The sequence below is a fragment of the Myotis myotis genome, unplaced genomic scaffold (genome assembly GCF_014108235.1).
Source record: "Myotis myotis isolate mMyoMyo1 unplaced genomic scaffold, mMyoMyo1.p scaffold_m19_p_5, whole genome shotgun sequence".
Lineage (NCBI taxonomy): Eukaryota > Metazoa > Chordata > Mammalia > Chiroptera > Vespertilionidae > Myotis > Myotis myotis.
This window is the reverse complement of record NW_023416357.1, coordinates 74,848,161-74,875,915: the sequence shown is the minus strand read 5'-3', so window position 1 is coordinate 74,875,915 and position 27,755 is coordinate 74,848,161. Positions and strand designations below refer to the sequence as shown.

The 27,755-nt window shown below is 37.6% G+C and overlaps 1 protein-coding gene and 1 pseudogene across 17 annotated transcripts in view; one reads left to right on the top strand and one right to left on the bottom strand.

Moving 5' to 3' along the window:
- Window positions 1–27,755, bottom strand: part of CSNK1G3 (casein kinase 1 gamma 3) — a 117,146-nt gene that overhangs the window by 31,560 nt on the left and 57,831 nt on the right. For 15 of the 17 annotated variants that reach the window (XR_004967393.1, XR_004967392.1, XR_004967394.1 and 12 more), the window contains 2 exons: window positions 10,263–10,411; window positions 8,465–8,699 (listed from right to left, as the gene is read on the bottom strand). The exons of 1 other annotated variant lie outside the window; for it this stretch is intronic. Coding sequence is in view for 13 of the 16 variants with exons in the window: in XM_036308118.1 (XP_036164011.1) it covers window positions 8,465–8,699; window positions 10,263–10,411 (384 nt within the window). In the remaining 3 variants the exon portion in view is untranslated. Of the gene's footprint in view, window positions 1–8,464; window positions 8,700–10,262; window positions 10,412–16,420; window positions 17,342–27,755 lie in introns of those variants that run through there. One more of the 17 variants, XM_036308130.1, reaches the window with a different exon arrangement.
- LOC118655787 lies at window positions 22,124–22,461 on the top strand (annotated as a pseudogene).

Below are 27,755 nucleotides of genomic sequence, written 5' to 3'. Positions count from 1 at the left end.
TAAAAGAATATGCTTTAAATCATTAGTAATCAGGGGTATGAGACTGGAGAACGAGACAAGACATTTCAATTTCTCATTTCATATACTAAAAAATGTGGTATAATAGGAAATTTTTCTTCTATTTTGTATTATAATAATGTAAGCATATGCTATTGAAAACAGCAAACTTTCAAAATAAGTAAAATAGATTTAAAGTTCTTTGCAAAGCCATTAATGAATGTGGGATGTGAGTAACATGAAAAAAATCATGCCTTTTATTAATAAAATTATATTTTATTAGGTACTGGAAGTATTAAGAATAAAAAGTCATGCCAAAAAAATTCTGAAGTCTTGCTGAGAATCGGAATCAACTCCGGAATCTTTTAAAAACCTTAAGTAAGCAGGCCTAATGCCAGAGATTGATTCATTGGGTACAACATGGAGTAGAAGAATGTACATTTTACATATATTTTTTAAATTAATTTCAGAGAGGAAGGGAGAGAGAGTTAGAAACATCAATGAGAGAAAATCATTGATCAGCTGCCTCCTGCACACCCCCCACTGCGGATCGAGCCCACAAGCCAGGCATGTGCCCTTGACCAGAACTGAGCCAGGGACCCTTCAATCCGCAGGCCGATGCTCTATCCACTGAACCAAACCAGCTAGAATGTACATTTTAAAAGTTTAGCAGATAATTCTAAAGTAGACTCGGATTTGATAAGCTCTAAAAAGGAAACTTCTTTCATTGAAGTATTTAATTATTTAACATATAATAAAATACATACATTATAGGGGTACAGTTTGATAAACTTTAACAACACACACACCTAAGTACCATCTATTAAAGGACCTTTGTGTAACTTCCAGTTTGAGGCCATTGTGAATAAAACTGTTATGAACATTCTTATACAAGTCTTTTTGTGACATATGCTTTCATTTCTCTTGGGTAAATATCTAGGAGTGGATTTCTGTGTCATATGGAAAGTATAGGTTTAACATTATAAGAAACTTCTACACTATTCTCCAAAGGGGTTGTGCCATCTTGTATTTCCACCAGCGATGTAGGAGAGTTCCAGTTGCTCCAGAGCTTGTTCAACATTCGCTAGTAGTATAGCCAATCTTTTAAATTTTAGCCATGCTAGTGGCCATGAAGTATGTGCTCACTGTGATTAAATTTGAATTTCACTAGTAACCAGTATTTTTTAACATCATTTCATGTGTTACTGGTCATTCACACATCCTTTTGTTAAGTGTCTGTTCAAATATTTAACACATTTTTTAAGTTTTATTTTTTGTCTTATTCTAAAGTTGTAAGAATTGTTTGTATATTATTGATATGTCATTTTCAGATATAAATTTTACAAATACTTTCTCCCTCATCGATGTTTCTATCTCTCTATCCCTCTCCCTTCATCTATCTAAAATAAATTTTTTAAAAACCCACAAAACAAGAGAATTTCTTGAAGAAAAATTAGGAGAAAAGTCTTTGTGATCTTAGGGTAGTCAAAGATTTCCTAATAAATTGGGCTTTTTTTCAAAGAACAGAAGTGTGCATTTTGACACTGACCTCACTCCTTCAAAAAATTAACCAAAATGGATCACATACCTAAGTGTAAAACACAAAATTATAAAATTCCTAGAAAATAACACAAGATGGCCTTGGTTTTGGCAAAGATTTTTTACATATAATAACGTAAGTATAATCCATGAAAGAAATAATAATGAGCTATACTTCATTAAAATTAATAACTTTAGCTCTGCAAAGACACCATCGAAAGAATGAAAAGATAAGCCACAGACTGGGAGAAGATATTTGCAGAAGATACATCTCATAAAGGACTGTTATCCACAATACTAAAGAACTCTTAAAATTCAAAAATAAGAAAATAACCTGATTACGACTGGGCCAAGACCTTAACAGATACCTCAAAAAAGAAGATATACAGTTGACAAATAAGTATATGAAAATCCCACATCATGTAATCAAAAAGTGCAAATTTCCATCTCTTACAATGGTGTCTACAACACTGACAACAGCTAATGCTGCCAAGAATGTGGAACAGAAACTCTCATTCATGGTTGGTGGAATTGCAAAATGGTACACCCACATTGGAAGACAGTTTGAGGGTTTCTTACAAAACTAAATATATTCTTACCATACAATCCAGCATTAAGATCCTTGGTATTTGGAGGAAACCAAGATGGCGGCATAGGTAAACACCTGAAATTGCTGCCTCACACAACCACTTCAAAAATACAACTAAAAGACAAAACAGACATCATCCAGAACCACAGGAAGGCTGGCTGAGTGGAAATTCTACAACTAGAAGGAAAGAGAAAAGCACACTGAGACTCAGAGGAGGTGCAGAAGTAAAGTGCAGAGGTATGTAGGCGCCTGCGGAAAGGGCTGGTAACTGAGGACACGGCTGTCTTTTTCAATCGGGAAGGAGTCTCAAGCTCCCAGCTGATCTGAACTCCAGTTCCAGGCAAGTCTCTGGGGACCCAGACTCCTATGGGGAGAAACTGGACTGTCTGGCATCAGTCGGAACTCGAGGTCGGCTTTCTCTCAGAGATGCTTGCAGCGATTACCACGGGACACTGAGACCCAGGGCCACTTAGGGCAGGACTGAGGATCAGCCATAGCTGTTTGCTCCGCCCTGTTGATTCCCTGAGACGCCGCCCCACCCAAGCTGTGTGCAGAGGCTTTTGCATATGAATGGCCTGGCCCTTTGCAATCTAAAATTACCTAACAAACTGCAGCTGGGTCAGAGAGACCCAGAACATCCAAAACAAGGCCCAAGGCCCCACAGCAGCTTGCACTGCTACACAGCTGGGCCTCATCTGGGCACCTCAAACCCCAAACAAAGAAGAGGAATCTGCAGATCTCTCCGTAGCTCCTGCTGGGTAGCCTCAGGAAGAAGCTACATTAGCACCTCCTTAGAGATCCAAGTGCCAGTGTACCCAGTGGTCAGAGTCGGACCATCCAGATTACAACTCCTCAGATCCATAAGGGACACACTCAGGGGGCAGAAGCAGTGAGCACCAAAGCCCCACTGAAGCAAGTCTTGCCCCAGAAGGGTGTCTCCAGCACAGAAGTTCTCCCACTGCAGACACAGCTGATTCTCACAGCCAATTGGCCTGGAGGTCAATCCCTCCCAGTGATACCTACAACAATCAAGGCTTAACTACAACAAGACTGTGCACAAAGCCCACAAAGGGGTGCACCAAGAGTGTCCTCCTCAGGTAATTGGGGAGGCTGAGCCACTGGGCCCTATAGGACACCTAGCACACAAAGCCACTCTATCAACACAGGGAAGCAGGCAAAATGTGGAGACAAAGAAACAGGTCACAAATGACAGAAATGGAGGAAAGCAAACTACTGGATATAGAGTTCAAAACCACACTTTTAAGGTTTTTCAAGAATTTTCTAGAAACCGCCAATAAATTTAGTGAAACCCTCGATAAATCTAGTGAGACCCTCGAGGATATGAAAAAGAACCAACTAGAAATAAAGCTTACACTGACTGAAATAAAGAATATTATATAGACTCCCAACAGCAGACCAGAGGAGCGCAAGAATCAAGTCAAAGATTTGAAATACGAAGAAGCAAAAAACACCCAACCGGAAAAGCAAAATGAAAAAGAATCCAAAAATACGAAGATAGTGTAACGAGCCTCTGGGACAACTTCAAGCATACCAACATCCAAATTATGGGGGTGCAAGAAGAAGAGAGAGAGCAAAATATTGAAAACCTATTTGAAGAAATAATGACAGAAAACTTCCCCTACCTGGTGAAAGAAATAGACTTACAAGTCCAGGAAGCGCAGAGAACCCCAAACAAAAGGAATCCAAAGAGGACCACACCAAGACACATCATAATTAAAATGCCAAGAACAAAAGACAGAGAGAATCTTAAAAGCAGCAAGAGAAAAACAATTGTATGGGAATACCCAAACAATTGTCAGCTGATTTCTCAATAGAAACTATGCAGGCCAGAAGGGAGTGGCAAGAAATATTCAAAGTGATGAATACCAAGAACCTACAACCAAGATTACTTTACCCAGCAAAGCTATCATTCAGAATTGAAGGTCAGATAAAGAGCTTCACAGATAAGAAAAAGCTAAAGGAGTTCATCACCACCAAACCAGGATTATATGAAATGCTGAAAGGTATCCTTTAAGAAGAGGAAGAAGAAGAAAAAGTCATGGATAGTAATGATGACCCCGATGAAGACAATCTTACAAGTTATGATATTCAGCTCAGTATTCAAGAATCCATTGAAGCCAGCAAGACAGAATTTTATCCTGAAAGGTAACAATCAACTTGACTGTCCTCAACAAAATTTCTTTATGACAATCATTTGGTTGTAAGATGAAATAAATGCTGTTTCCTAACTCTTAGAAAAAAATTTAAAAATCCTTAGTATTTACCCAAAAGAGTTGAAAACTTATGCCCACACAAAAACACACACATGGATGTTTGCTGGGAGCCGGTCCATCCTTGCTGTTTCAAAGGACCTGGCATATATGGTATACTGTTCTTAATATGTTTGCTCACCTTCTTGGCACTATGTGTTTTAACCAAGGTCTCCTCTCTGAGAAAGGTTGTTTCCCCAGGTAGGGATTTTCCCCCGAAGTTAGGGAGGGAATAAAACCTCTTAACTAAGTGCCAGGCGGGTAATTAATCACTTTAACTACGAACAATCGTGCTTAAGCTACATAATCTTTACTCCCTGGAATGAAGATAAGAAATGCCCTAACCTTTGTAATAGAGATTGATAGGATTGAATCAACTGGTATAAATACAGATGCAACAAGACAGCAAAACCCAGAACTTAGAAGACAGAACTTAGAAGACAGAACCAAGAGAGACAGAACCTAGGCACAGAACCTACACAGAACGTTCTCTAGAGACAGAAGAACTTCGCTGGAGAGAACATGGCAAAAGATCCTGGACTGAACCTGACTATAGAACATGGCAAGAGAACCTGACTAGAACCTGGTGACTGAACCTGGCTGGAGAACCTAGCGAGGGAACATGGCTACAGAACCTGGCTGGAGAACCTGGAGAACCTAGCAAGAGAACATGGACACAGACCCTGGCAGGAGATCCTAAGGAGAACCTCTCTGGAGATCCAGACCAGAACTTGGCTGGAGATCCTGGCTGGAGATCCTGGCTAGGCTGCTGATCAACTGAACACTGTCTCCGTGTCATTCCTTCTTCGCCGACTCCGTCTACGCTTTTGGGGACCCCTGGACCTGCTGGCGCTGGACCCCATCATATGGCGCCCGAACAGGGACCCCTAGGTAAGCGCCCCGCACTCGGGACGGATAGGACTCCACCATAGGAAGAGGGTGGATAGTCTTCGCCGACTCCATCCACACCTCTGGGGACCCCTGGACCCGCTGGGGTTGGACTCTGGCAGATGTTTACAGCAGCATTAGTCCTAATTGCCAAAACTTGGAAGCAATGAAGCTGTCCACCAGTAGGTGGATAAATAACCTACAGTACTTCCAGACAATAGAATATTATTCAGCACTAAAAAGAAATGAGCTATCAAGCCATGAAAAAACATGGAGTCTTAAATGCTTATTACTACGTGAACTATACCAGTCTAAAAAGGCTACATACTGTATAATTCCAACTATATGTCATCTGAAAAAGGAAAAACTATGGAAATAGTAAAAAGACCAGTGGTTACCAGGCATTGAAGGGAGAGAGGATTAGGTAGAGCATAGAGCAGTGATGGCAAAATTGTCCAAAACCACAGAATATACAACACCAAGAATAAACCCTAAAGTAAACTATAAACTCTAGGTGACAATGATGTATCAATGTATGTACTAGTATATGTACTAGTATATTATAACAATTGTTCCTTTCTGGTAGGGAATGTAGCTAATGCATGTTTGGGGACATGGGGTATAAGAAAAATCTCTGTACCTTCCACCTAATTTTGCTGTGAATTTAAAACTGCTCTAAAAAAAAAAGTCTATCTTAAAAAATACAATTTAAATTCATTTTCTCTAAACTTACTTAGATAAAGTTATACATCCTAGCACTCTCCAACTGAAGTGTCACTATATAAAATAGTAACCATACAAAAATTATGACCCTGGCCTGGCCAGTGTGGCTCAGTTTGTCAACCCATGCATCAAGAGGTCGCCCGTCCGATTCCGGGTCAGGGCACATGTCCCAGTTGCAGGTTCTATCCCCATTGGGAGCATGCAGGAGGCAGCGGACCAATACTTTTGCTCTCAGATCAATGTTTCTCTCTCTCTCTCTCTCTCTCTCTCTGTCTCTCTCTCTCCCTCCCTCCCTCCCTCCCTCCCTCCCTTAAAATTAATTTAAAAAACCATCTTTAAAAAAACTAACACTGAGCCATTGGGAAGTTGTGAGTTCATGTCTCACAATAAAATGGTGATGAATCTCTGTTGGTTGTTATAAAGCAGCCTGTTATGGAAATGGAAATTTCTCACAGACACTAAATATAGGTGTGCTGGGTTTTAATAGAAGACACAGTCTTGAAAGTTGAATATCTATCCAATCATATTTTAAATCTATTGAGAAAATGTGCTACTGAAAGGCACTCCACGCAAGCACTACCTAAACCCAACTTGTGCTTTATAATTTCAGGTGTTTGAAACTTACTTTTCTTAAAGAAGGGCAAATTTACATTTTTCAGGTATTTTCAGACATCTGTAAAGAAAAATACCATGAGCCTACTCTCAGGCCAGCTGTCAGGGAAGATGCCAAGTGCTATTTTGTTCTGAATGAGCAGAAGCAGAGACATGTAGTATAGAGCTTGTAAGTCTGAGGAGAACAGTTAAACTTGGGCTACACTAGGAGTTAGAAGTTGGATTAGATGACTTATAAGGTCCTGTACAAATTATGGTCATACATTGTAGGTACATTTGAGCAGTGGTGATGGATAACATATGTTCCTGTCTATTCTCCCTTAAGAAGATAGAATCTAAAAGCAGAAATTTAAGTTTGGCTTCCTCTGATATGAAAACCAACCACAGCTTAACAATAATCTATTGTAAATACAATAGATTAGAACTGAATGTTTTTAGAAAGTCACAAATGTAATTCAATGGGAAAGAATATATTATAAAAAGAACCTCGCCCAGCCAGTGTGGCTCAGTGGTTGAACTTGGACCCATGCACCAAGAGGTCGCTGGTTCGATTCCATGAATCCATACTGATAGAAATCAATAAATGGGGGAAGAGAAAGCTTTTGCTTACATCAGAATATCAACTAACTATATAATTGATGGAGTTAGAAAATCAACAATGGATGCTAAATCTAGTGGATAAAAATGTGATGAGGAACAACATGTATACAAAATCTCAAAGATCTACTTACAAAACATTTTTTAGTAACAAAGGGAAAATAAGAAACTGTTAAGTGGAGAAAATTAGTAGACACTACCCTAAACAAATGATCAAGACACTTGGAACCAAGTGACATCATGCACCTCTTGACATTTTGCAGTGAGAACATATCACTTCTATATTTGTGCTAAGAATGCATACCAAAATATAATCATGAAGAAATATCAGATTGACGTAAATGGAGAGCATTCTACAAAACAGTCCATACTTCACCAAAATATTAAGGTCATGAACCATAAAGAGAGGGGAAGAACTGTTCCAGATGAAAAGAAACTAAAGAAATATGACAAATAAATGATAATGTGTGGTCCTGGACTAGAAAAAAAATAAAAGCTGTAAGAAATCCTGTGAGGTTGATATTATTTTATTCTTTTTACAAATAAGGAAACCAAAGTCGTATAGCTAGTAAACAGTACTGCTAAGGTATGTCCTCTTAGCATTAAATATATTAGGCATTTGTTATTTCCTGGCTAATTGTATCAAAGTACCATATTCTCAATCAAAAATATCTGCACAAACTAAATTCAGTTAGAATTAAGTATTCTCTCATATCCTTTTAACAGAAATAATCAAATGCATCACCCTCACCAAATCAAAGTTGAACATTTCAAATTATATTAAAAAAAGATATAGTGAATGCAAGGATATCTGTCATTCATTTACTCTAGAACAACTTATTTTAAAAATGTTTTATTAAGCCTGGCCAATGTGGCTCAGTGGTTGAGCGTCAACCTATAAACCAGGAGGTCACAGTTCAATTCCTGGTTGGGGCACAAGCCCCGGTTGTAGATCAATACCCAGTATGGGGTGTGCAGGAGGCAGCCGATCAATGATTCTCTCTCATCATTGATATTTCTATCTCTTTCTCCCTCTCCTTCCTCTCTGAAATAAACAAAAACTTATTTTTAAAAATAAAATAAATAAAAATGTTTTATTAAATATAAATAAAAGTAAACTCTAGCTAGATGTGATAAATAAAAATTGTAATAAAAGCAATTGTAACCTGCAAAAACTGAACCATAGTAACAAATATTAAAACTCACACCGTTAGCATAGTTACTGAATTCAAACAAAAGGTACACATACCTTTTCCTAAATGTGTATTTATGCTCATATATCTAGCTGTTCCTGTAAGGCTTTTGTGCTCTCTGTATGGTATGTGTTTCTTTGTCTCTGGATCAATATATTCCTTCGCCAAACCAAAATCTATAATATGAATAACTTGCTGGGTTTTATTTCCTGGTCGTCCTATTAAGAAGTTCTCAGGTTTTACATCTCTGTATATCAAGTTCTTTGAATGAACATATTCCATACGAGAAATCTTGATTTTAAAAAGAGAAGGAAGATAAATTTTATTTTAAGCTTTGACTAGCATAAAAAAGCATGATAGAGGCAAGACAACTTTCATAATAAAAACATAAAAAAATCAGAACTTATTTCAACCCTTTAAAAGTAACATATCAAAAGTAACATATAGTTTCTCAAATATATATCTGATTATGATTAAAATTCTTTGCTTTTACTATTAATGTCACTTATAAATGAACATATTTGAATTTTATGAATTCCTTTCAAATCAGTAAGCCTGATTTAATCAACACTTTCAGATAATGCTATATCATAAAATCGAAAAGCTTTACCAATACTAAATCTTGAACTCAAAAATATAAAGACATATTCACAAAGTTGCAGTTTATTCTTCCTCATCAGTTAATTAATCAAGCAACTTTTACAATTATATTTTAAAAACTTAAAACGTCTAAACTGTTAAATAAAAACAATTAACATAGTACCGTTTAGTAAGTCTTTTTGTAACTTGTTTTCTTTACATTTTCCTTAGGTATGAAACGTTTTAAAAGATCTTAAAACTTTAAAATTTTCAAATATACTCTAATAATGATACAGTACATTTTTATTGTTTTACACATTCTCAAATAATGTTCAGTGTACAAACTGTCACAAAATAGAACATTACAAATAAAATAAAATTGCATCATTTAGTGGTAATCATGATTGACAATGCAATATAAAGATACTGTAAACATATTGTAAACTCAGGCCATTTTAGTTGGTCAACAAATTTTGGATCATATAATATAATATATAATGTTCTATAGCCTATACTTTTAGTTAATGATATATTATGAGCATTTTCCAGGTCATGAAACTTTCTTTTAATACACACTTTGCATTAAAAGTATGTATTATTTTAAATGTATACTTTACTAGTATACGGCTATTAACAAACTATTCAACTAATCCTGTTATTTCTGTACATTTGGGTTGTTTCCACTTTATTATAAATATTCTTGCACAAAAACCTTTAAGTACAGCTGAATACTTCCATAGAACAAATTTATAGAAGTGGAATTAATGAGTCAATTGAAAAAAACAATTTTAAGACTTCTGCAGCATACTTCTATTGACATTTATTTCAAAATTGCTTTAAAATCATCCTCTAAATTTGTTTTCCCATAGGTTCACTAAAATTTAAATAATTTAGAAAACTTCCCATTAGTTTGTTTCCTCTATTTTTCAGCCATCAGAATTTATTACCAAGATTAATAATCCATGTTTTTGAGGGTTTTCTTTTCTAAGTATTCATCTTCTAAATGAAAAGTGCTGGAAACAACTTAATTCTCAAACTGAGTATTCTGATCTTAAAGCAATAAAATATTCTTTCATAAAAATAATATACTACACTTGATTCAGTTTTTTAAGTTATATGCATCCTAAAAAGACAATAATATGAAAGCAGAAACATTTGTACTAAGTTGAATGATCTGCAAGATAATGTAGCAAAACCTGAAACTTTTAATATAAATTTGTGACTAGAGAACCACACAATTGTTCAAATGACTTCAAAGCACCCTGCTTTACTTACCAGTTGGATAGCTATCATGAGAACTGTTTTAAGAGAAAATGTTCTATCACACAAATCAAACAAATCTTCCAAACTAGGTCCCAGCAGTTCCAGCACCATAGCGTTGTATTTACCACAAGGGCCAAAATAGTAAACTTGAGGTATACCATCTGGGGGGGGTAGAAGAAGAAAGGATTTTAATAATTTCCTCATCTTCAATATCAAACTTTTCTTCCTAGAAAATTCACTTAACAATTAATTTTGCAGTTTCAAGAACTACAGCAGTAGTTTTACATTTCCCATGGATACAATAAACTTCTCCTGACCCAGCCTTCTCTTGCTAGAGTGTAGCTGGTTACACTCCTACAGCAGCTGCATGACTGAACTACATTACAAACAGAGCTTCATTGTTGGTCTCTACCATCTCATCAAAGACAGGAACTGGGCATTTTAGTCTTATATTTCCATGACCTAGAGAAATGCTTGGCACCTAGGAAAGATTTGATTTTCACTGAACAAAAGAGTCACTGTTCGCTTAAATAACACTGTGGTAGGCATAATGCTAAGATCAGCCTCCAAGAGTCCCATCCTCTGGTGTATACACCCTGCACAATCTCCTCCCTCTAAGTGTGGGCAAAATTCCCAGATTTCACTTGTGATCAGGTTATATTATATGGCAAAGGCGATACAATTAATATCCCTATCAGTGGACTTTAAATTAATCAAAAGTATTCTGGTGGGTCTGACCTTCAGATTCAAAGTACAGAAAAGCTTTCCTGTTGACCTTAAAGAAGCAAGCTACCATGTTGTGGAGAAAAATCATATGCCAGGAAATGATGGGAAGGCTCTAGGAACTGAAGGGCTTGGTCCCACAGCCATGAAAAACTGAATTCTGGGAATAGCCTGTGAGCTAGGAAGAGGACTGAGCCTCAGGTAAGATTGCAGTCTGGGTTTACATCTTGATTTCAGCCAGACAAGACCCTCAAATGAGGACCCAGCTAAGCCATGCCTGAACTCCTGACCCCTGGAAATTGGCAGATAATAAAATCTACTGTTCTATGCCACCAGTTACTGAATAATTCATTATTCAACAATACAAACTAATCAAACTCCAAATATAAAGTCTAAATGCACAGAAATCATCTCTATCTTTAGAACTAGAAGACTCCCAAGTAACAAATATAAATAGGTAACCAATTTATTTTAACACTGCATTTATCTATCCATCATGAGTAAATGAACTTCTCCATCTTAAATGTCTCAGTTTTACTGACAAGTAGTATAGGATTTTTTAGAAGGGAAAAAAACTTTTGAATAAATCCCTTTTTTTTTTTAAGTAAAGAGCTTGGGAAACAAAACTTTATTCTCTGTTTCCTCTATCATTGTGAATATTTATTGCAGGGGCATAACAGAAAACATTCAATTGGAAGCCAGGACTAGTTTCGTAGTTTATCCCAATATTAACCATTTAACCTCTCAAGGAGGCTTGCATTGGCTTATCTATAGTATTACTAGTTTGGATAAGACCAGTGTTTCTCAAATGTGAATCTGAGTGAGGTAGCAGAACATCTGAAGATAAGGAGGTAAGATAATATAATCGGGGCAGGGATGAGGGGAAGGTGACAAGTTCAAATTGCATACATGGCCTCTTCCCCAGAAAGAGAAATTCCTATACATGCCCCTGTGTATAGGTCAGCACCCCCATCTCTCTCTCTCTCTCTCTCTCTCTCTCTCTCTCTCTCTCTCTCTCTCTCTCTCTCACACACACACACACACACACACACACACACACACACACACACACAGAACTGACACTGGGAATCACTACCATAGTATATATGAACCACTCTTACCAAAGCCACTCTTATATGTGTGTCACCAACCCCTCACATGTATAAAAGTGGATGAGAGGCTCACTAAAGTTTATTCCAACTCTGAAATACTGCTTTTACAAAGCTATATACATTAACAGCCTAGAGTGGCAATTAAGACTTATCAACAGCCCTCATCTACTAAGCTTTTAAAATTATTTCTACAATGACATTTTCCCCTCTATACCATGGGAATTTTTTAATTTTAGCAATCTCTAATAACTCATTTCCACCCTTTAGTTTGTTGCTTCTGATCAGGGTGCAAGGAAACCAGATCATCAAGCTTGTCAGAACTATATTTAGAATATAAAAATAAACAGGTCTGAAGTTCTTCAATGGAAGGACTGTCAAAGGCTTTTCTACTTCCTCCTGAGTCACCATCTATATTTCTATAGTTAAAGTTGTTGCGTAATGATCACTGAATAAGGTAGCAACTTATTTTGGTTTATTCACTGACTAACTTTTTTCAAAGGTTTTCAAAAACGGAAAACCACTTAAGAATTTTGTCTTAATTCAACAAATGCTTTTTGAGCATCTGCTATATCTTTTCGGGACTCAGTTAGACATTAGAGATTATGTGTGAACAAGATGCCATGATCAAGGATGATTCAACCCAGGAAAGCAAGTTTAAGTTACTATTTAGAAATCCATCATTGTCACTCACCATAATGACAAATTAAATGTGAAAAAGCACTAGATCACCTTAATAGATGCTGAAAAAGCATCTGACATAGCTCTAAGCAGATCTGGAATAGAAGGTCCTCAACCTGGTAAAGGCATCTAAAAAAACGACCAGCTAACATCAGACCTGAAGGTGAAAGACTAGGAACAAGAGAAGGATGTCTGTCCACTGTCACCTCTTCTATTCAACAATGCAATGAAGCAAAAAGAAAAAGAAATAAAAGGCATTTCGAAAATGAACAGTCTGTTAATTTAAGAAAACCTAAAATACTTGTTCCTATTTGATACCAACAATAAAGTTCACGCTTTCAAGTAAAACTTAGAATTTTGCAAAATTTATATCTGCCAGGATGAACCTGAAAGCTTCTGCAATACTTAAAGAAACAAACAAACCCTTTCTGATAAAACTGTGATGATACTATTATAATTTAAATTTCGTAATGAAATGTGTCATTATTTGAAATAACTTAGTGAACCAGTATTTTCCAAATCACCAATGTATATATTTACAAAATCATGCACAAGTAATTGATTAAAAGTATGAACAGGAAACAGAAAAATTTTAGTTCTGAATGAGCAAAACAGGAAAAAATTTTTTTATATGGTTTCTAACTCTACATTGCAACTGACCTTTAAGAAACAATCCCCTGCCCTAACAATTTGTACAGTGGTTAGAACAGCAGCCCAAGGACAGAAGGGTCATGGGTTTGATTCCCAGGCTAGAGCATGTGCCTCAGCTGCATGCTCCATCCCACACAGGGCACATGTGGGAAGCAACCAATCCATGTGTCTCTCTCACACCTCTCTCTTCTCTCTTCTCTCTCCTCTCTCTCTCTCTCTCTCTCTCTCTCTCCCTCCCTCCCTCCCTCCCTCCCCTCTCCTTCCTCCTTTCCACTCTGTATAAAAAATCAATGGAAGCCCAGCCGATGTGGCTCAGTGATTGAGCGTGAACCCATGAACCAGGAGGTCATGGTTTGACTCCCCATCAAGGCACAAGCCTGGGTTGCAGGCTCAATTGCCAGTAGGGGGCATACAGGAGGCAGCTGGTTGATGAAATTTATCATTGATGTTTCTATCTCTCTCTCCCTCTTCCTTTCCCTCTCTGAAATCAATAAAAAACATATTTTTAAAAAATAAATAAAAGCCAATGAAAAAACATTCTCAGGTGATTAAAACAAGAAAAACAATCACCTGTGAAGTTTTGGTAGAGTATCAAAAGGATATTAATAATTTAAAAGTTAATGTATTAATCAAGGTTTACAAAGTTTTGAGTTAAAACCTTGTTGACAAGAATATGAACTGGTATATTTTTGGAGGAACTTGCCTTTCCCTTTTCAAAATAAGCAAAAGCATGCATACAGTGATGTTGAAGCTGCACTGCTTGTAACAGTAAAAAACAACAACAGGAAACTACCTAAACATCCACCAACCCTGGACTAATTAGGCAAAATATGTCATACCCATTTTGGAAGCAAAAGTGATTTCTACTTTCTCTTTTATATTTCTTAAACTTTTCCAAATTGTTCTGAAACACATGCACTACCTTTATAATCAGGAATAAAATGCACATTTTAAAAATTCTTTTGGGCCGAAACCGGTTTGGCTCAGTGGATAGAGCGTCGGCCTGCGGACTCAAAAGTCCCAGGTCCGATTCCGGTCAAGGGCATGTACCTGGGTTGCGGGCACATCCCCAGTAGGAGATGTGCAGAAGGCAGCTGATCGATGTTTCTCTCTCATCGATGTTTCTAACTCTCTATCTCTCTCCCTTCCTCTCTGTAATAAATATATTAAAAAAAAAATTCTTTTGGGACCACAAAGAAAAACTTGAATTGGAAGAAGATTTAGACCACATTTATTTAATCCATACATTAACTGTAACTGAACTAGTATTTCTCAAATACTCTCCCTAATATTCAAAGTTATATAGTCTTACCTCTACTCTGAACTATTAACTTCATTTTGGAGTTCTAAGGAATAAAGCAAAGTATACTATTCAGACTATAATGTAAATCTAGCTTCTTCTCCCTTCCCACCATAACTTCCTAATAGGAGGAATAAATAGATCCATGCTAAGGCCCACATTTACTCTGCCTCACTTGGTTTGAACACTTCTACGGTTGCATTTCAAAAAATTTCTACCCTAGTTCTGCCATCTAAGTTGTTAAACTTTGGTTTTTATCCAACCATAAGTCTCCTCTTTTCAAACTATCTCTGAAGCATGACCCAAATTCATAATTATTCCCACAGAATTTCTCATAGCCAAGGGAAGGTACGCATAAGTAAGTCTTTTCTGCTATACTTCAAGTAAGCCAGCTCACTGCTGGGAGGAGAATGTGTACCTAACATGTACATTCAAACAAGTGATATGCATACCATACCTTTGAGTTTCTAAAATAACACCATGAAAAAGGTCAGCAAAGGGAGAAAAATGAGCTACTTCAATTTTCTCCAAAATTTTCTTTCTTTAATGGTTTCAAAGTGTCTCAGAATTACGTATCGCTACATTATCCAAAATGACTAAGTCCCATAAATAGCATTATATTTCAGTGAGTAAATTTAAACAGACATTGAGACTCCAATATGAATGAAAATACCTCAGCTTTATCATGCAATGTGATTTTACCTTAAAATATGACTCAGTACAAATCATTGGTGAAAAAAAAAGATGACCTAGCTCTGAATGACTCCTTGAGATACATACTGTTCTGTGAGTCAATGAATATATAAACTTTATAGATAACTATTGATAATGTATTTCAACACAAATTTTATGTCATTGAAATATAAAATCAAGAGTTATACATTTTTTTTTAAATGACAAATATAAAGCAAGCACTGTAAAGATCAAATTAGAATTTCATTTCCAAGGACAGGTCTGGATTGTTTTCTCACAAACGGGCTAGGGAGTATGCTAAGCAAAAACAAAACAAAATAATCACAACAATACAAATATGGTAGTCAAGACCACAAGTGAGTGTTTTTGGAAGTGGGAGAGGTAAGGGAAAAGAGGGTAACAGAGAAGAGAAAGGCTCAGAAAGAAGGCTTAGCAGGAAGAGTAATGAAGGTGTTAAGTTACTAGCTGTCTCTTGATCAAAGTATTTGGCTACTGAATTGCATGGATGCATTCCAACTCATGGGCAAAAGCAAGCTTTTGTATTTGTTCTTATATTTAGTGAAATTTCAACTATAAACTTTTACTCCACCCAATTCCTATTATTCTAAAATTATTTTCTGAAACTACTATAAAAAGCCACCCATTGTGAATTCATCAAAGTTCTGATAATGTCCACCATCAGTATTTTTCAGGGATGCTTATTAGCATCTCCACTTTTCAAGACAAGTGTATTTTATTTTTCCCAAGCAAAGCTCAACAATGGGCAAGAACGCAAAAATCACATATTATTTTAAAATACAATCTTACACTTACTCTACCCAAATTAATTTTACTAAACATTTCATTTTATATTTCAGCATTCCATTTAAGCGACGAATAACCTTAATTTATGTCACAAAACAACATAAGGAGGTCTAATACTCTTAAAGAGTACTTAGTACTGTGAGCAATGTATTAAAGTACTTCAGTTCCTTATAAGTGAGAGTTAAGCATATCATTAAAAGAAATAATACCAGGATGTTTCTTTCCATTTTCAGGTTCAGTAGTATTCATATTGGAGGAAAAAAAACAAAAAATTAATATTCTTGTTTGAAAATTTAAAATTTACAGATCTATTTAAGAAAACTTAGAATCTGATTACAAATACTAAGTACAGAATTATCACACAGGCTATGTTCTTTTCCAAAGCAGTTTTACTTTAAGGCATTCTTAACCTTTAGCATAAATGTTTATACTCCTAGCTCAGCAGTTCTCAACATATGGTCTGGAAATACTTGGGGACAGATGTAGATGGTCCATGAGACCCTTTCAGGAGGTCACTGACATCAAATTACTTTTATAGTAACACTAAGATGTTATTTACCTTTTTAACTCTGTTCTTTCACAAGTGAATAGTCAGTTTTCCAGAGGCTATATGACATAATTTGGCAATGGACTAAATGAATGAAGAAGATATGAGAACCTGGCTGTTTTCTATTAAGCCAGATATTAAAGAGATGTCCAAAATATGTAAAACAAGGCCACTTTTCTCACTTTTTCTTATTTGGAATATATAGTCAGTTTTGATTTTAAAATACTGTTATTTTAAAATGAATTAATGTGGCAATATTTTTATATTTCTATTTTAATTTCTCAAATGGTAACTATCAACAGCTATAACCCACAACAGGAAAAGTTCTCTGGGATCCTCAAAAAGTTTTAGGAGTATAAAAGGACCCAAAAATTTTAAGCGCTGTTATGAACAAACAGGTGCAATGAGTTCCAAACTTGGTAAAAGTTACTCCATTAAAATACCACAGCACCCACATTTAGTAGTAAAAGTCTACCACTTAACCTCAAATAAAAGGAATAAAGCCACCCAAACTGTAAAAAAGAAGAAATAGTTCTTTCTGTGATAATTCTATTTATACATTAGATATTACTCTAAATTTCAAAGAACATTAAAAAATAACATCACAAGAATTATTTATTATATTAAGTATTCAATAAATATATGAATATGATATATTATTCATTATTCAGTTATTATACTCTTTGGGCCTAAATAATTAAAAAAATGGATTGTATCATTTTTACCCCAAGTTTTAAGATTACAAACTTTTTCTTCTAACAATGTGCTACTTTATATTTAAATCTAAAATAAAACATGAAATATAAAATCAACATATTGTTTTACATGGCTTTTTGCTTCCTTTCTTTTTACTATTAAATAGGAAATAACAAAAATGCTGCTGTATTTTAGAAAATTAAATCTTTTATCTCCATGTAGTCATATCCTATTCAAAAAGTATGGTTTCTTTTTTAAGATTCTTATGTGATTAATTAATCTCTAAAAATACAGTAATTACCACATAATATACAACAATCCTAATACCTATACCATACAAACCAAACATATTTCAAGAATTCATAGCATAGCATTCTTTAAATGTGCACATTCTCCATAAACTATAACAAAAAAACTTCGTACACTTCCATCTACTAGTACCAATGCACACATATATTCACATATAAATTAGTGAAAGTTTAGCAATGCATAACTTACAGAAATTCTCATACAGAAGAGTCCTCTATAAAGAATTAGAATTATTGCCCTAACCAGTTTGGCTCAGTGGATAGAGCGTCAGCCTGCGGACTGAAGGGTCCCAGGTTCGATTCCGGTCAAGGGCATGTACCTTGATTGTGGGCACATCCCCAGTAGGGGGTGTGCAGGAGGCAGCTGATCCATGTTTCTCTCTCATCAATGTTTCTAACTCTATCCCTCTCCCTTCCTCTCTGTAAAAAATCAATAAAATATATTTTTTAAAAGAATTAAAATTATTACATATACTTAAGATGTCTTCTAAAAGCCATTAATCTAAGATAGAAAAAAGAACTCTAAGAATCTGCTACATAAACTGTTGGTTATCTGAGCTGAGATTAAGTCTGCACTAACCACCTATTCACATAGTATTCTTCATTATTTTTGTTGATACCAAAATACTGTAGGTAATATTCTAATTAGTTTATTCACTTAACTTTCCTGGTTTTTACAGTATTTTCTCTCAGTTTTCTCAAACAGACACTTCTATATAAAAATAGCAGAACTTCTTAAATTTAAGACATGATCAGAGGAAAATCTAATCTGGCAACTCAGTGAATAGAAGGAATTTTAGATATTACTGAATGTGTACACTCATGTTTAAAAGACTAAAACTATTACACACAATGTTTCTCAACAGTGAGTAGTATGATAAAATTTCCATCCAATATGGAATTACCAACACTCATTTAGCTAGCAGACAGAGCTAAATAATATTGAAAAAATGTGAAAATGTATCTATAAACCAGAGCAAAACACACAGGAAACACATCAATCCTGACTTTTAACAAGGCACAAACTGAGAAGGCAAAGGAGTCAGTATAAAGAAAGAAGAGAAGTTCTTTTAACAGTTCTAAGAAGGCAATACTACACAGAAGTATAATTTTAGAAACAGCTACTGCTGCTATTATCAAACTGCATATTGTTTAGAACATCATAGCTCAGGAAACATAGTATCAAGCCACTCGCTTGAGAAACAATGATATAAAAAATGCATGGTTTCAAACCGTATGTTTAATGTCATTTCTATAGTTAGCGATTTGCCATGAACAAGTAATTTATGACAGAAAAGATTATTTTACTTACTTTGATAAGTAACAATTTATGACAGAAAAAAAGTTATTTTACTTTCTGTGATAAAGATATCAGCTTGATAAAGAAATTTCATCAAATAATTTAATTGCAAAGTTTCCCCAGTATTGGCTATTGAAAATCATCTGATGTCAAAGAAGTAATTTAACATAAAAAAGCATTACTCATAATCACAGGTTCTCAAAAAAAAATTCCCTATAAATTTCAAAATATGTTCCAAGCATTTTCATAAAGTTTCAACAATTCAACTAAACTTTTTCAAAGTATATAAAAAAATAAACCTAATCATTAAAACCAATCCTACTCTGAAAAGTGACTTATTTCTGATGACTGAGATGTATAATTCAGTTCATTAAATAAGCATTTGCATATCTCCTTGCTTTATCATTTCCATTAATTTAAAAAATATTACTGATTTTTCCTTTAGATATTACTGAATGTGTACAATCATATTTCTAGATCTCTAAAATGAAAAATTAAATTTACCTAATCACTAGATAATAAAATAATTAAATAAAAAAATTTGAAATTATATGGCTGTCAGAAATAAAATAAAACTCAAAATTTAAGAATAATAATTTTACCTCAGGAGACTAAAAATGGAACTCCCATTTGACCCAGTGATCCCACTACTAGGAATATATCCCAAGAAACCAGAAATGCCAATCAGAAAGGATATATGCACCCCTATGTTCATAGCAGCAGAATTCACCATAGCTAAGATTTGGAAACAGCCTAAGTGCCCATCAGCAGATGAGTGGATTAGAAAACTGTGGTACATATACACAATGGAATACTATGCTGCGGTACAAAAAAAGGAACTCTTGCCTTTTGCAACAGCATGGATGGAACTGGAGAGCATTATGCTAAGTGAAATAAGCCAGTCAGAGAAAGATAAATACCACATGATCTCACTCATTTGTGGATTATAGAGAACAACATAGACTGATGAAAAGGGACAGACCCAAAGACTGAGAAACAGCGATCAGGCTATCAATCCCCAGAAGGAAAGTAGGGGAGGGCGGGGGTAAGGGGAAGAGATCAACCGAAGGACTTGTATACATGTATATAAGCCAAACCAATGGACATGGACAACAGGGGGATGGGAGCATGAGTTTGTGTGGGGGGGGGAGGTTGGGGGTTAATGGGGGGGATGAGGACACATTTGTAATACCTTAACTAATAATAAAAAAAGAAAAAAAAGAATAATAATTTTGTAAAATATTAAAATACCAAACTTTAAACATATAATCACAGAACTTAAAGAGGAAATTTTGGAGATTTTGTATCACAACTTTATATCTAATAAAACTGTCTATTATTCTCATTTAAGAATTTATCACTTCAGTCATTTATCAAGGACCTACTTTATTGATCATTCTCAGTTTCAAGGATAAAAAGATGAATATATTATTTCCCTGCCCTCAAAGAGTTCAAATTTTAGTGGAAGAGACAGACATAAGGAAATAATAATATAATATAATATGATATGGTAAAAGAAAAATAAAGATACATTCACAAAAATTTCAGGTCCAAGAAAAAGTGTTTTGGGAGAGAACAAACAGATGTAAGAAAATGCACTGCAAAAGAGGTGACATTTAGGTGGGCTTGAAGAAAGAAGGAATTCATTGAAAAAGAAAGACATTCCCAAAAATAAAAAATACAGACATATGAAAATAGTAAGATCTATTCAAGGAATAGTAAGTTTAGGGCAACTAAAAAGTGAGTTAGTAGAAAGAGAAAGCAATGTGGACTTTATGCTAAATAATAACCCTCTAGGAGGAATAGAAAGTAAGAAGGAGGTGAGATGCACAACAGGAGGCCCAATTCAAAGAAAAGTGACAAGGAGACTGGGAGAAGAGACAGAACTGACAGAATTTTCTGATTATGCTAAGAGGCCAAAATCAAAGGTGACTAACATTTTCAGCTTTAATGTGTGTACCACTAACGGAACAAGATAATTCAGAAAAGAAAACAGGTTTTTTGGAAGAGAGAAAAAAATCATTGGAAAAGTAAGCAGAAAAGAAGGTAAGGAGCATAAGTCTAGGTATATTAGAATTCTGATTCCAGTAAGGACATATGTGTATATCTAGATTTTAAGAATGGAGACAGGAGATAAAGAATTGGAAGTTATCTCTATATAGATCAGGGGTGGGGAACATACGGCCAGAGGGCTGTATAACACCCACAAAATCATTTGGTCTGACCTTGCCAAAGCAACTGCAGGTGGGTCTCAAAATTCAATAAATCTAGGCTCTTTTCTCATAGCAACATAAATTTATTTCAAGTGGATTATATTAAGTGAACGATGTTATAAATATCCAAATGGACCTTGAGAGGAAAGAGGTTCCCCAACCCTGATAGAGATAGTAATTTCATCTTTTCCTCCCCTCCCTCCTGGTATAAACTATCCAGGATCATAAAGATGAAAGCCACATACTAAAAATAGGAGCAGGAAGTTAGAGAGTGCCTGATTCCTTACTTTTGAGTAGCTATCTCAACTTTACATTGTCCGCTTCAGAACTCCTTGTTTATTTTTCCTCACATAACATCCCCTCACTTATTTAAGATACTGTTGCATGACTTTGGTTACTGACAAATTCATTCCTATCCAACGCAGTAGTCAGCATAGTTCTGCCGATACCTCTTCCCTCATCATTCTCTGTATTTCCCCTGGTAGATCTCATCCATTCCCTTGGCTTGAAAACCACCTATGTACTGATTACTCCCAAATCTAGATCTTTAGTTTACTCAATAAAGGTTGGGTGGATGTGACAAGACTAATCAATACATTAAATTTTTGCATCATAGAAAGTGACAGTGGTATAAAACAATATTCCAATCCTCATACAAAGGGCCAGACCCTCATAATCACACTGCAGTAAAATTGGACAATTCTACTGTATGTATATAACAGTTTCAGTGAACAAAATAAGAAAGACATTGTCAGGGAAGTTAAAGAGAGAGATATGCGGACTTTATAGGAGGATCAAAACCCACACAGGCAGGCTTCCTCTTGGCGTCCAACCTAGTTCACGGTGACATGGCTAAACGCACCAAGAAGGTCGGAATCGTCGGTAAATACGGACCCGTTATGGCACCTCCCTCAGAAAAATGGTGAAGAAAATTGAAATCAGCCAGCACGCCAAGTACACCTGCTCCTTCTGTGGCAAAACCAAGATGAAGAGGCAAGCCATGGGGATCTGGCACTGTGGTTCCTGCATGAAAACCGTCGCTGGTGGTGCCTGGACCTACAACACCACTTCTGCCGTCACAGTAAAGTCAGCCATCAGAAGACTGAAGGAATTGAAAGACCAGTAGAAGCTCCACAATTTGAAACATTGCGAGCTTATAATAAATGGGTTAATTTATATAACAAAATTTTAAAAAAAAAAACCACACAGGCAGAACTAGATAAATCATATATTTTTTCAAAAATATCTCATTAAATAATTGAAAATAAATCTTTTTAATTTATGTTTTTATTGTGGTAAATATACATTAAATAAAATTATCATTTTAATCATTTTTAAGTCTACAGTTCAATGACATTAGGTATATTCATACTGTTGCACAACCACCACCACTACCCATCCCATCCTATATAATAAAAGCCTAATACGCAAATTGTCAGGCGGTCGTTCTACCAGAAATTCGACCGCTCGCTATGATGTGTGCTGACCACCAGGGGGCAGCGCGGAACATGGCAGGTGTTGGGAATGCACTGTGACCTCTCGCCAGCTACCTTGGGGAGGGGGTGACGGGGATGGAGGTGTGGTGAGAATGCAGGGTGTCCACCAAGCTCGCTCTCACTCCCCCTATTATCCTCCCCCAGGATGCCAGGGCTTGCAGTAGGGGAAGCCCCCACACACTCAGGTGCCGGGTCCCCGTGAGGAGCCCGACCTGCACCCATGCGGCATCTTCTAGGTGTGCTGGGCCGCAGCTGCCGGGACTGCAGGGGCCGGTCGGGCTCCCCGTGGGTTCGTGCAGGAGCCAGTCTGCAAGGCCAGCAGGGAGAGAATGCGCTTCCCGCCTAGCTTTCATGTGGCACCATAGGGTGGCCCAGAGGCCCACACTGTGCCCCGGCCCACGGCGTCCAGCCGCACTTACCGCATCTTCACGTGGGGACTCAGGCGTAAGGGAGCACATGGGGGCCCGGGGGCCCAGAGGTCAGCTGGGACCTGCCCTTCCACACCAGACACTCGCACTTCAATCACTGGCCAGGCCTAGAAACCGTGCCCGTGCACAAATTTCATGCACCGGGCCCCTTTTATATTATATATAAAAGCCTAATATGCAAAGTGTCCCCTCAAACGACCGGGAGTTCTATCACTCGCTATGATGTGCGCTGACCACCAGGGGGCAGCGCGGAATGAAGGAAGGCCCCAGCCAGCAGCTGGCAGCCACTAGGGACCCTACCTTTGCAAGAAATTCATGAACTGGGCCTCTAGTTAAACAATATTTTCCATTCACCTCTCCCCTTAACCCAGCGGTTCTCAACCTGTGGGTCACCAACCTGTGGGTCGCAACCCCTTTGGGGGTCAAACGACCCTTTCACAGGGGTCGCCTAAGGCCATTGGAAAACACATATATAATTACATATTGTTTTTGTGATTAATCACTATGCTTTAATTATGTTCAATTTTTAACAATGAAAATATATCCTGCATATCAGATATTTACATTACGATTCATAACAGTAGCTAAATTACAGGTATGAAGTAGCAACGAAAATAATTTTATGGTTGGGGGTCACCACAACATGAGGAACTGTATGAAAGAGTCGCGGCATTAGAAAGGTTGAGAACCACTGCCTTAACCCATGGCAAATAGCATCCTGCTTTCTATCTCTATGAATCTATTTGGGTACCTGAAATAAGTGGAATCACAGAGTATTTGTCCTTTTGCGATTAGCTTATTTCATTTAGCATAATGTCCTCAAGGTTCACGTATATCGTACTATGTGTAAGAATTTCCTTCCTTTTTAAGGCTCAATAATATTAAATTGTGTATGTACCACATTCTGTTTATTCATTCAGCCATCAATAGACACTGGTGGGTTTTGATCTTTTGGCTATTGCAAATAATGCAGCTATGAACAGATGTACAAATATCTGCTTGTACATGTGTGTATGACCAGAAGTGAAACTGCTGGATCAAATAATAACTCTATGTTTAAATTTCTGAGGAACAGTCACACTGCTTTCTTTTCCCAGCTGTTATGCCATTTTACATTCCCACCAGCAATGCACAAAAATCCCAACTTTTACACATTCACACCAACACCTATTAACTGGTTTCTGGTTTGTTTTTTGTTTGATAATAGAGATTTTAATTGCTGTGAAGTGGTATGTTTTTGTGGCTTCTATTTACATTTCAATAATGCTTAGTGATATTGAGCATCTTTCCATGTGCTTATTGACCATTTGTATATCTTCCTTGGAAAAATGTCTATGCAAGTTCCTCTGCCCATTTTTGGATTGAATTATTTGTATTTTTGCTGTTGAGTTTTAGGAATTCTTTATATATTCTGGATATTGATTAAGTTGCTACTTAAATTGATACCTAAAATACAATAAGTGAATTATAGGTTAAATTATCTTAGTGGCCCATTTAATACTAAAAGCAGTCTGAAAATAAAATCCTTTCAAATATCAATTCCAAAATCAAATTATTTTAAAATCAGCAGTCTTTCCTCAAAGTTCACATGGATAATAAAAAATGTTTTAAAAATTAATTATTGATAACAACACTAACAAGTAACCAAAATTCACATGATGCATATGGAATATTTGACAATATCTACACTTGTCAGTGTTTCAGAGTCATCACAATGCACACTTTTGGGCAATACCATTCATATCCAATCTACATAAATGCTATGCCATGGAGCACAGGGGAACACCCTTGTACATATAGACTACCCTATAAGTGGTGGTCCCTGGAGTTGTGCAATACTGAAACCTTATGGCATTCAAGCAGTAAAAGATGTATGTTTAATTTTTAAAGTTAAAAATGGCAAAGAAAATAATAAAAGTGAGTGCACCTTTGGAATTCAATTCAATGACTCCATAAGTTCTCAATTGACTTACTCATTCTTATCTAATTAAAGTATTCATTGCAATTCTTCTACAGTAGTTTTCCTACTTAAGTAGATAGAACTACTGTCATTATCTCCCAGCATCCAATCTTCCTTCTTCTGATAACACCTCAGTTTCTCATTGGGCAACTACCACTCCCCATTCACAGTGCCTGAGTTTCAGGTAGTTCTTGGGATAAGCACAGGAACTGAATCTGGCAATCAAATTCATAGTGATTAAGTCAAGGAAAGACATGGAGCACAAAATAAGATAGTAAGATTCAGTTCAACAATTTTTGCTGGTTTTTTTAGGAAAGAGGTGTTTTTATAATTGCTAAGCTACTGGTAACCACCTCTGCCATCTCTCATAAGAAGAGCTAATCAAAGAATGAAGCTTACACACACACACACACACACACACACACACACACACAGCAGAGCACAGAGACAAATTTAAGGCTGCCCTGTGACAGCATTTGAAGTCCTGGATACAATGTCTTAAACATAGGTACTCTCCAAATTTCTCGTGCATGAGCCAATAAACTTTATTTTTCACTTAGCTTTTTTGGGCTTTCTGTCATTCATGGCTTCACATACAATTAGTTTTATCCCCCTATACTTTAAAAATAATAAAACCCACAAAATTTTCTCACAATTCTGGAGGCCATAAATCTGAAATCAGTTGCACTAGGTTGAATCAAGGTGTGGGCACAGTCACAGTCCCTCTGGAGGTTCTAATAGATAATCTAGATGAAGCTACTGGTGGTTGCCAGCATTCCGTGGCTTAGGGCTATGTCACTCCTATTTCTGCCTCAGTAGCCACTTTGCCTTCTCTTCTCCTGTAAATATAAAATGTCCCTCTGCCTCTCTTTACAAGGATGTTTGTGATTACATTTAGGGGCTACCCAATAAGCTACACTAATAAAAGACAAACATGCAAACTGGCCATACCTATGCTATGCCTTAAGCCACGCCCACCAGCCAATCAGAGTGACTATATGCAAATTAACCCAACCAAGATGGCGGCTGGCGGCCACAGAGCTGGAGCAAGCAGGAGACTTGGTTGCCCCAATGATGGAGGAAGCCAAGCTTCCCGCCTGCTGCGGCTGGCTCTGAGCTCCACTCAAAGCAACAAAGTTTCAGTTATAGAAGATAAATAAACCCCAGATACCTGATTTCAGCCAGCCGTGGCCACGGAGCTGGAGCGAGCAGGAGGCGTGGGTTGCCCCTGGCGATGGAGGAAGCCAAGCTTCCCTCCCGCCCGCCCTGGCTGGCTCTGAGCTCCTCACAAGGCTACAAAGTTTCAATTATAGAAGGTAAATAAATCCCAGAATAAACAAAGAAAAAAGAAAAGGAGAGGTTGGGAGCTTCTATCGCTGGGGGGCTTGGCAAGCCTGAAAATGGCCCTCAGCCCCTCACCCAGACTGGCCAGACACCCCAGTGGGGACCCCCCCACCCCAAAAGGGGTGTGGCCAGCCTGCAAACAGCCATCAGCCCCTCACCCAGGCTGGCCAGGCACCCCTGTGAGGACCCCCACCCTGAAGGGGGTGTGACCAGCTGCAAATAGCCATCAGCCTCTCACCCAAGCTGACCAGGCACCCCAGTGGGGACCCCCACCCTGAAGGGGGTGTGGCCAGTCTGAAAACGACCCTCAACCCCTCACCCAGGCTGGCCAGGCACCCCAGCGGGACCCCCACCCTGATCCGGGACACCCTTCAGGGCAAACCACCCGGCCCGCACCCATGCACCAGGCCTCTATCCTATATAGTAAAAGGGTAATATGCAAATTGACCCTAACAGCAGAACGACTGGGAATCACTGGTCACTATACACACAATGACCACCAGGGGGCAGACGCTCAATGCAGGAGCTGCCCCCTGGTGGTCAGTGCACTCCCACAGGGGGAGCTCTGCTCAGCCACAAGCCAGGCTGATGGCTGCCAGTACAGCGGTGGTGGTGGGAGCCGCTCCCGCCTCCTCAGCAGCACTAAGGATGTCAGACTGCAGCTTAGGCCTGCTCCCCGCTGGCAAGTGGACATCCCCCAAGGGCTGCCAGGGTGCCAGAGGGATGTCTAACTGCCAGCTTGGGCCCGATCCCCCCAGGGAGCAGGCCTAAGCAAGGTGGTGGCCATCCTCTGAGGTTTCCCAGCCTGCAAGAGGGCATAGGCCGGGCTGAGGAACTCCCCCGAGTGCACAAATTTTTGTACACTGGGCCTCTAGTATATAATAAAAGCCTAATATGCGAATCAACCAAATGGCAGAACAACCGGTTGCTATGACGCATACTGACCACCAGGGGGAAGACACTCGACGCAGGAGCTGCCCCCAGCCCACAGGCCCCAGGCCAGCCAAGTCAGGTGCCAGTCCGCCCCCCCCATCACCCCACCGGTCGCCCCACAGATTGGTCCTGATCCCCTGCCAGGCCTAGGGACCCTACCCATGCATGAATTTCATGTATGGGGCCTTTAGTTTAAAATAAAGAAGGGAATGTTAAGACTACAGCAAGAAAATGTCTGGTAAGTAACTCCTTAAGAAGTGATTCACTTTAACTCAATTTAAATAGTATTCTTTGAAACCGAAGAGTTATCATGACAATC